The following is a 9,774-nucleotide window of genomic DNA, read 5'->3' as shown; positions in this document are numbered from 1 at the left end:
CTTTGGGTCACCTGAAATTTTAATGTTGAGTAAAATACGGATTATTAAAAATATATTGTTTGAATTCTTTAATTATTATTCTGTCCTAAACCAAAACACAATAGAATCTTAAAGAATTGTGTTCTATACTTTCGCTTTCTCAAATATACATAGATCAAGTTCAAATAAAATGCAGAATAAGAATAATCTAAGCTGGCACAACATGTCACTAATCGTGGCTACTCTATTTGTAACAAACATGATCAAAAAGTAATTTGTGATAATCAAAGGCTGGGATCCACTGGTTTATAGTGGGACACAGTAATGTGTGGCCTGTTTGAAATCAAACCCTGTTCATATTTAGCTCATCATTCCTATTCCTTTCAGCTTTATGATTGTATTATTGTCATATTCCATAGATCTATTACACTCCGACTCAAAGCCCATTGTTAGAGCCAGAAAGCAGTTCAAAGCCAGGGTGTTTGTCTCCTCTTCTAATCCTCTCCCTCCATCATTACAGAGGTGACTTTTTTTTTACACCGGCCAGATTTGTCGGGAAATCCTGCCAGTTGGACGCGCTCCCAGTTTTTCCAAATAAGCATCTCTTCTCCTCCTATTTCCTGACATGTTCCTTTTGTTGTCTCCGGAACATCCTCGCATTGTTGTTGATGCTGAAACTGATTTGGCTGTTTTCAATCTGCAGCCCCCCAGATTGACTTGAGGTCACACATCAACCACTTTCAAACTCATGGCAGCCAGTTGGTCCATGACTGTTGCTAAGTAACTTGGAAAATATCTGTGCCTCATGCTGTCAGCATCTCCTTCTCACTTAGCAGCACCGGTATAAGTTTAGTGATTATTTACACAACTGTTGCAACAGAAGGAGCGTGATTCAAGTCAGCTAAGCCAATATTATGGATTCTCTTCACACATGCACTCACCCTCATTTTAAATACCCATCATGATTAAAGACAGAGCCTATTCAAGGTGAAAGGCTATGGGGCGCAGATTGTAAATGTTTAATATTAGATATAAATATTAAATCTAAATGTTACAATTAAATTTAAATGTTATATCTAAATTTGAGATCTAAATCTAAATGTTAGATATTAAATCTAAACCTTAAATCTTGCACAAGTTGTGCATGCTAAAATAAACAGCAACTTTGTGCAACATTTAGCAACAAACCACATTTTAAAAAACCTGATTTTTTTTATGTTACTTTTGACCAGATTTACAGACATTTGTGATATTTTTTCTCTCTCGTAAAAATACAATGTCAATGTTTAAATCTTATACCTAAATGTTACATTTAAATATAAATGTTAAATCTAAATGTAAATAATAAATCTACATCTAAATTGTGTATTAGCCTATTAGCTAAATATTTAGTTTCACCCTTGACATTTAATATTTGCATTCAACATTTAGATTTAGATTTAACATTTATATTTAATTGTAGCATTTAGATTTACACTTTAGATTGAATATTTAGATATAAGATAATCCTTTATTCATCTCGCAATGGAGAAATTTACAGTGTTACAGCAGCAAAGGAGGATAGCAGAAGAAACTCAGTACAAAACTAGATTAGATAGAAAATATAAAAATTAAAAAATATAAAATATGCATCAAAAAATACTTGAAAAGAGCCAGTAACATCAACATGTAAGTCTATATACTCTGTATGAACACTATCATGCACACAGTGCATATTTAACATTTAGATTTAGAATTAATATTTAACACTTAGATTTAACGTTGACATTTTTAGAAAGAGAAAAAAAATCACAAATTTGACAAATATTGCTGTAAATCTGGTCAAAAAGCAACACAAAAAAAATTCACATACGTTTTATAAATGTGGTTTGTTGCTGTTTATTTTAACATTGCGCAACTTTACAATCAGCGCCCCTTGGAAATTTCCCCAATTACTATTATTGGGAATTATTTAGTAAAATGATCTTGAACAATAAAAAAAACTGATCAAAAGCCCCATGACTAAAGAACCCATGTGATCTCAAAGCTGTGTCTCTACCTCTGAAAGCTGTTGTGGGAACAACAACAACTATTTTTCCGGCCTAACCAGACTTTCCAGTGAGACAAAAGAAAGGTGTGTGGCTATGAACATGTTTGGTAATAAAGTAAAGCACCACTGAATGACTTCCACACCTTTTTTTTTTTTTTTTTTTTAAACTGTTTCAGGAAAGAATTCAGGCCCCATTCACAAAAAGAAAAGAAAAAGTTACATAATCACTTGAGGTTGATATGGTCCTCCGTCAATATTTAGATTTGATATACTCGACTACGTGTTTGACACATTTAGATAGATTTTAAAAGAAAATTTGCATGTGTATGCAAATGCTCAGGTTCAATTCCACAGCACAAAACATGCCTATATGAACTTACTGTATGTGAATGTGTGTGCTTGTATAAGAGATAAAGGGCAATGATGATAAAAAAAAAAATGATTGTATGGAATATCAGGAAAACATGGAAACTGGGGGGAATAAATGGAGAACCTGCAAACCATTAAAGCCAAGACTTTCTTGACTGAGCTTCCCCGAAATGCACAATTTTGGCCAAATCTTTAGGATATGCCTCAGAATAATCAAATCCATGTGTTACAATCCTATTGTGCCAAATATGGGAAGCTTATCTAAAGTCACAGCTGTTTTAGCTGTAAAAGGGACAAAATCCATGTCCAGTCGACGATGAATAGGGATGTCGTTAAGTTTCATGTGCGGGTAAAGGAAGATGTCCCTAAAATATTGCTGATACGGTGTATGTTGCAGTGTGGAATGTCACATCTACCTATGAGGGAAGGTTTTAAAAATGTCAGTTCAGATCAAACAAATTTCACCTTAGGATTTAGAATCAGAATCAGACTAAGTTGAGTTTTTAGACAATACGAGGAAGTTGACTTTGTGGTTGGTGTGGGGAAAAAAACCCAGAAACAGCATAATATCAATAATTATAATATTATAATTAATATTTGTAATTGAGGATAATGACCAATCTGAGCATTAATACAAGCAACAACAAATGTTTTGTGTGTGTTTTTGTTGTTGTTGTTTTGTGTTTTTCTGTCATTTTTGTACATTTTTCTTCTTGTTCTGTGTATTTTTTGTTTTGTTTTGTCTCCACCGTATTTTCATTGTTGTTTTGTTAGAATAATGACCAACCTGAACATTATTACAAGCAAGAACAAATGTTTTTTGTGTTAATATTGTCATTGTGTGTGTTTTCAGTGTCATTCTGTAAATTTTTCTGTCATTTTGTGCTATTTTGTTGTCGTTTAATGTGTTTTTGTCATAATTTCGGGCGCTTTGGAGTCTTTTGTTGTCAATTTGAGGTTTTCTGGGTCATTTCTGTGTATATTTGTTTCTTTATATTTGATCATTTTTCTCTCTTCTATAAAGACATCTTGTGTACATATTAGGGTTGTCCCGATCCGATATTGATGTCGGATATTAGTCCGATATCAGCCTGAAAGCGAATATCAGATTTTATCTAAAATCTCCGATCTATATTATATTATATTTATTCAATTGTAGAATACTGTAGATATTATGTTGAAGGTTAAAATGTAACCAATTGGTTAATAATAAATGGGTCAGTTTTTCTCATACCTACTATTGCTGACTATTGTTCTCTGTTTGAGTAACAACACCTGATCAAGCCTTTTCTGACATTCCACACTACAAAACGAGTAATAAAAGTATGTATGATTTGTGCTGATATTGTATCGGATCAATATCGGTATCGACTAATACTCAAGGCTGCCATATCGGTTTTGTATTGGAGGTGTATCGGGACATTCCTAGTATTTTTGGAGTCAATTCAGGGGGTTTGGAGTCTTTTATGTGTATATTTGTCGTCAATTTTAGGTTTTTGAGTCATTTCTGTGTATATTTGTTGATTTATATTTGATCATTTTTCTCTTGAGTGTATCTTTGTAGACGTCTCATATGTTTTTGGAGTAATTTTGTGTTGTTTTGTTGTGTAGAGTATTTTTCTGTAATGTTGTAAGTTTTTTTAAAGTCATATTGGGGGTCGCACAAAATTAGAGCAACGGCCGTATGTGGGACCCGCACCGCCAGTTGCCCATATCTGATTTAGGGAGTCTTGACATGGTAACATGTATTTACAGAGATCAGGGCCCACACCTGAAGATATTTTGGGACTGTGCACTTGTTGTATACCACTGAGGGAGAACGGTGGTCAGTCACACTACGAAAGCCCGGAAAAGATCGACTGGAGCCGAACACTGAGCTCCCTCCCTCCCTCCCTCCCTCCCTCCCTCCCTGTTTCGTTCGGTCGTGGTGCAAGCAGCCATGTTGCTGTGAGCCTGTTCCGGTATCAGGGCACGATCGTGCGCATAGACCGCAGTTCCTCGGCTTTGACACGCAGCTAGCTCCTCACGGTAACCCCCCCTCTAGTCTGTAGCCAGGATGGACCTTACGCCCTGATCATCGTCCCTACAGTGGGCTGCTGGCTGGGATCATCATCATCGGCGTGGCGACAGGAGGACGGACTGGTGGATCGTCACACTGCAGTGCAGCACTGGTGGTGAACGACCTTATTCCAATCACGCAGCACAAGGAAGCGCGCCGGTGGTTTCCGTGGATTTGGAGTTTGGTGGCAGTCGCTGGGAATACGCTCACTCACTGTGGTTACACTGAAGAAGAAAAACAAGATTATCTCTGCTTTTTACTTCATGCCATGCGACCATTTTACACGGCGACGCTTTTATTTTTCCCCACACAGCAGCCCGGAATTTCTCTCTGGGAATATTTCGACCTATATTGTGTGACCTCGCCGGGAATAAGTTTGGCCTGAAACTTTGGTGGTGTTTTCACGGCTAAAAGGAGACCCGTGTAGCACTGAAGGAGAGACACACACGAAAAGGCCTCGGGTCCAAACTACTCCGGATTCATATTTGACGTGTTTTTTGCACTCAGGTCTTCATTTGACGTGAATTAGCATGCTAGCTTCCTGATTGAGTCTCTACTCAAATCAACGGCTGCCCAACTTTTCCACCGAGCTAGCGCTAACTGCTAGCCGCCGCCTCAAACGTCACACGGCGGTGTCCGTGTTTTGTGCTGCTATTTCACCTCAAACAAGAACTTAATAGTGTATTTCCCAGCTTTGGAAAAACGACTGCTTCTGCTTGTTTGCGCTTGTTGACAAACATGGGACGTGCGGCTGCTAGCTAGCTAGTTTTTAGCTAGCAGGCTAACTGTGCTAGCGGCTGATGTGGGATTCAACTTGTTGATTCACGGACTGTTTGTCGTGCTGCTAGCTTGCTAGCACTGGACATCTGTCTGAGGACCAGTCTCTGCCTGTCAGCTACACTGGTTTCAAATGATCCAGGGACACTGAGGGGAAAAAAAACCCTCACCTGCTCCAGTTCTCCTTTTGTAATTTCCATTTCTTTGAACCATGTCAACAAGGATTCCGCTGGTGCAAGTCATCGAGAACTCGACTGGGCAGGTAAGATGCGGATCTTACTTAACTTTGCATTCTAAACTACTGTTTTCCACCTTAAGGGACTGTAGTGAGTGTATAGTGGTTTTTTGTTTGATAGGACATTCCCTGTCGTGTATATATTATTGGACAGGTGTGCCAAACTCGAGGCCCGCGGGTCAAATTTGCCCAGTCAGGGTCCATTTCCGGCCCCTAACCACTAATGAGCATTGATTATGATGTGAAGCAGCTCTAATGTCTTATTCGAGCTATCACTAAATGGCATTTTTAAGTGTCATTTCAGTAATGCATTATCATAGACTAGATTACTGGTTTAAATACTTTCATAGTAACAGGTGTGTTTTGACATGTCAAAATGTAATGACATAGATGTAATGAAGTTTCAGATCTGCAATGGCAATTTCCACTAGTGAGAATTGAATTGTTGATATCAACAATTATTAGTGTAAGTAGTGAGAATAGAATTCTACATATCAATAATTTGAATTGCAACTAGTCAAAATAAAGTTTCGTTATGGATATGAGGACTTGGAATTACAACATGTCAAAATTGAATTATGGATTTCTACGATTACAAGTACAGCTACTTCTTTAATGTTGAAACGGCTAGCCATAAAGCGGTCGCTGCTCGGTGACTTCATACCCGGTGGTAACATTAGTGCCTCTCGTTTTTACTTTCAAAGTTTCCCAAATTCCGTTTCAGGGTTTACCCATTTCCGGGTCACTTTATACTTTTTTGTTTCCGTTTCATCATCTTTCAATGTTTAGATTAACTTTACTGGCTATTTAACTTCCCTAAATCCTATCAAACATGCTAAATAGGGTTAGTTGTTAGAGACGGATACTGTTATTAATCTTACATTTTATATGGTTTAGATGATTTATGAAAACATGGTCACCCTGAAATCATACAAGTATTTCACCTCAGCCAGCCATTTAAAGAAAAATACAATTGAAATTATGTTATATCAGCGGTGTTAAAGTCATTTTAGTTCAGGGGCCAAATACGGAGCAGTTTTATCTGAAATCATTATGGATCTTACGTGAGAAAGTAGGTAATTTCAACATTATTGTGCCCTAGTTTACACTTCTATGTATATCTGAAATAAATAAAAAAAATAAAATGTAAAACTGACAATATCCAAGCAATAACTGATAGATATCAGGCCCAATGGGATCTTCACTTTAAATTTCCTAGGTTTTGGGACCAATTTCTATTGAATTAACTCATTCACTGCCAGCCATTTTCACAATGGCGACCCCCCCCCCCCCCCCCCCCCCCGCTCTCTCACTGCCAGCCATTATAGAGCATTTTGACTGATTTTTAAAGACACACAGAATATTTTGTACTATGACAATCTGAAACCAGACTCTGAAATATTTGGTCTCTACTTTCATCAACATTTTTGTTTTTGTTTCTAATAATCAGCAGTTGAATAGAGGCAAGTTTCACACAAATCTCCAGTTTCTGACAAAAAGCTGAGAAAAAAGACTTTGAAACTTATTGATTTATTTTTGCTTTAGTGACAACCTCAACATTGGTTTCCTTCTGTAAAACTACAAACACAACACTGAGACCGGACTTTTAGGGGGTTGCATTTATCCTTGGTTTATATCTAGGGATGTAACGATTAATTGTAAGGCAGGTAAAAATCGATTCATAGGTATCAAGGTTCACATCGATGCTGTGAAAATTGAATCGCAGTACTTAGCATCTCTTCTTCACTGCAAGATATCTGCTTGCCTACCGACCTCTGGGTTACCAGCGCCCTCTGCTGGTCCAAACAAATATATGACGCAAATACAATGCAGTTTTTTGTTAAAGTCCAATTGTTAAGGTACAAAATACATTTTCAGTTGCACTTTTAAAAAGAAAAATAACTATTATGCAGTTTTGTATTGTTTCCTATAGAACCAGAATTTGAATTAGGCTTCTTCTTCATTTGTATTATTCCTTTATTTATTTAATTCAAGATTTATTTTTAGTTAAATTGCATTGTTTAAATAAAGACATTTTTTTCAGTCATTTATGTACAGTCTCATTTTGTAAAATAAATCGTGAGAGAATCGTATCGTGAACCCAGTAGCGTGAATCGAATCGTATCGGGAGTTGGGTGAATCGTTACATCCCTATTTATATCACATGAATGCAGTAATATTTAATTGCAAATTGTGGAAAGAACTCTCAATTTTGCCAGAAACTTTGCAATTTCTCACAATTTCACAAATTTACTCTAAATTACACAAACATTGGAAACAAAAAACAATTATTTTTGAAGTGAATTGAGCTGATAGTGAAAACTAGGGCACAATGATGTTAGAATATTTCTGTTTTACCCCCACCTAAAGTCTGCGGCCCACTTGAGATCAAACTGGTCCGTATTTGGCCCCTGAACTAAAATGAGTTTGACACCCCTGCTCTACAACATAAATTGTCACTTAGAAAGGTGGTTTGCTGAATGAGCTGATTTCTGTGACATTAGCCATAATCATTTGTCAGTCGAGCAGTAACAAAGAGTAAACATTTAGTAAAGACAGGCTAAGGGAGGTAGGTACACTTAGTGAGCAGGGTCATTGGAAGGTGAACTACTTCCTGCAAAGTAAGTACCAGTAGTTATGGACTTGACTTGTGTGTGTGATCTTCAGATTAGCTCAGGTGCATTGAAGCCTTCATAGAACACATACTTTTCATGGCTGAGCAGCTATATCCAAACATTGCACTATAAAGCACAATGTAAAGTGTTGAATGCAGGGGACTGGACTGGACAAACTTATCTGTCCAACAGTCTATTGCAGTGGTGCCAGTGCTGTTAATATGTTAGGGTTTCATTCATTCAGACAACTTTTTTTCAAGAAGTTTACGTTGATCTCCTGATATGTTTCGACCGTCAACTGCCAGTCTTCCTCAGATGCGTCTGCTGATCAAGTTTTGGCCATAACTTCCGCGTAATATATGTGTTGAGGTTTCATTTAAACCTTAAAATATTATTGAAAAAAGAAGACAAAATGAACTTGCTGGAATTATTAACAGTGTTATTGCTCAGTAAAATACTATATTTTCTTGTAATTTATTGAAACATGATTATTTTATGCTGTAGAGGCCATTTTATCATACTTCTGACTATAGTGGACAACAATTAGCTACATTTTACAAAGGAGACTGTATTTACCTACTATTGAAGTAATCACATTAAAGTTTTGTCTTTTTTAAAATTCTGCTTTAAATTACACGTTGTTTTGAAATTGTAGATTAAGCCTTAGGGAACCAGTGTTCATGAAACAGTTAGGGATTTAGGAGAGCCTGCTGTTCTACAAATTATGGTGAGGGTACTAATGATATGAAGGGGTACACATGATTTGACAAAAATGCAAACTGCGTACAAGGGACCAAAGAAGATTGGGAACCACTTGTTTATTGGATTATTATTATTATTATTATTATGGACTCTGTCTGAACAGATAGTATCAAGCATTAAGTTTGTATTATAGTGTGGGATTGTTATTCGCTTTCAGGGTTTGGTCTCATTTTAGCAATGAAATCACAAGATAGCTCATCCTGGAACATTTCATACTCCTAACCATCAGGGTACACCTTAAGATCCAAAATCACAGCAGTGCAAAAAAACAAGTTGCATAATGACATGGATGAGCGCATTTTGGTGGAATAGCTTGGCTGGCTTCACAGTGTCCTGTCCAACGTCGGCGATCCACCCCACCAAAGTGCTTCTTGAAGCATTGTCAAAAATTCCCTCCTAGACAATAGAGCTGCATTTTACACTATCACAAGGATAATCTCTTTAGTGCACGCTGACTGTCTCGTGTAATAGACACATGGACTATGGAAGACGCTCTCTTCAATCTACTTCAGTGCAAAGTTCTTTTGTGCTGCAAAAATAGGCCCTGTGTATGTGTGTCCTTGTGCAGTCTCTGGTTGCTTCTGTTGTCTTTGCAGCAGTGATTCACCTACTTGCCTACGCACTCGCACTGGATCTCCCACTCCTTGCAGAGAAGGAGAACAAACATAGTTTTCTGTCTTATTCCTGAAAAAAATTGTTGATTAAATGGGGGGAAAAAAGAAAAAAAAATAGACAATTCAAACTGTCGCAGTCAATGCTTCGTTTAGATGTTGTTACCGGAACCACTGGGTCTCATTTTCTCAGTCTGCCCGGACTGGCTTTTATTCAGCACCGCTGCCCTTATTTTTGCTGTTGAACTATTGCCATGGTTACCCAAAGAAGCTTGGAGTGGTCAGCTGAGCATAGCAAAACTAGCGGTGAATGTTTAGCAAAAAAAAAGGACAGTGTG

General features: G+C 37.3%; 1 protein-coding gene across 10 annotated transcripts in view; it reads left to right on the top strand.

The window, feature by feature from the left end:
* The first annotated feature begins 4,171 nt into the window (after window positions 1-4,171).
* The window catches only part of mark2b (MAP/microtubule affinity-regulating kinase 2b), a 57,821-nt gene continuing 52,218 nt past the window's right edge, over window positions 4,172-9,774 (top strand). For 5 of the 10 annotated variants that reach the window (XM_028474943.1, XM_028474942.1, XM_028474941.1 and 2 more), the window contains exon 1: window positions 4,173-5,475. In XM_028474943.1, coding sequence (XP_028330744.1) covers window positions 5,425-5,475 — 51 coding nt within the window. In that variant the 5' untranslated portion in view covers window positions 4,173-5,424. Of the gene's footprint in view, window positions 5,476-9,774 lie in introns of all 10 variants that reach the window. The other 5 variants (XM_028474944.1, XM_028474946.1, XM_028474945.1 and 2 more) reach the window with 3 other exon arrangements.

The sequence above is a fragment of the Gouania willdenowi genome, chromosome 18, assembly GCF_900634775.1.
Source record: "Gouania willdenowi chromosome 18, fGouWil2.1, whole genome shotgun sequence".
NCBI classification, from domain to species: Eukaryota; Metazoa; Chordata; class Actinopteri; order Blenniiformes; family Gobiesocidae; genus Gouania; species Gouania willdenowi.
This window is presented reverse-complemented; position numbering and strand designations above follow the sequence as displayed.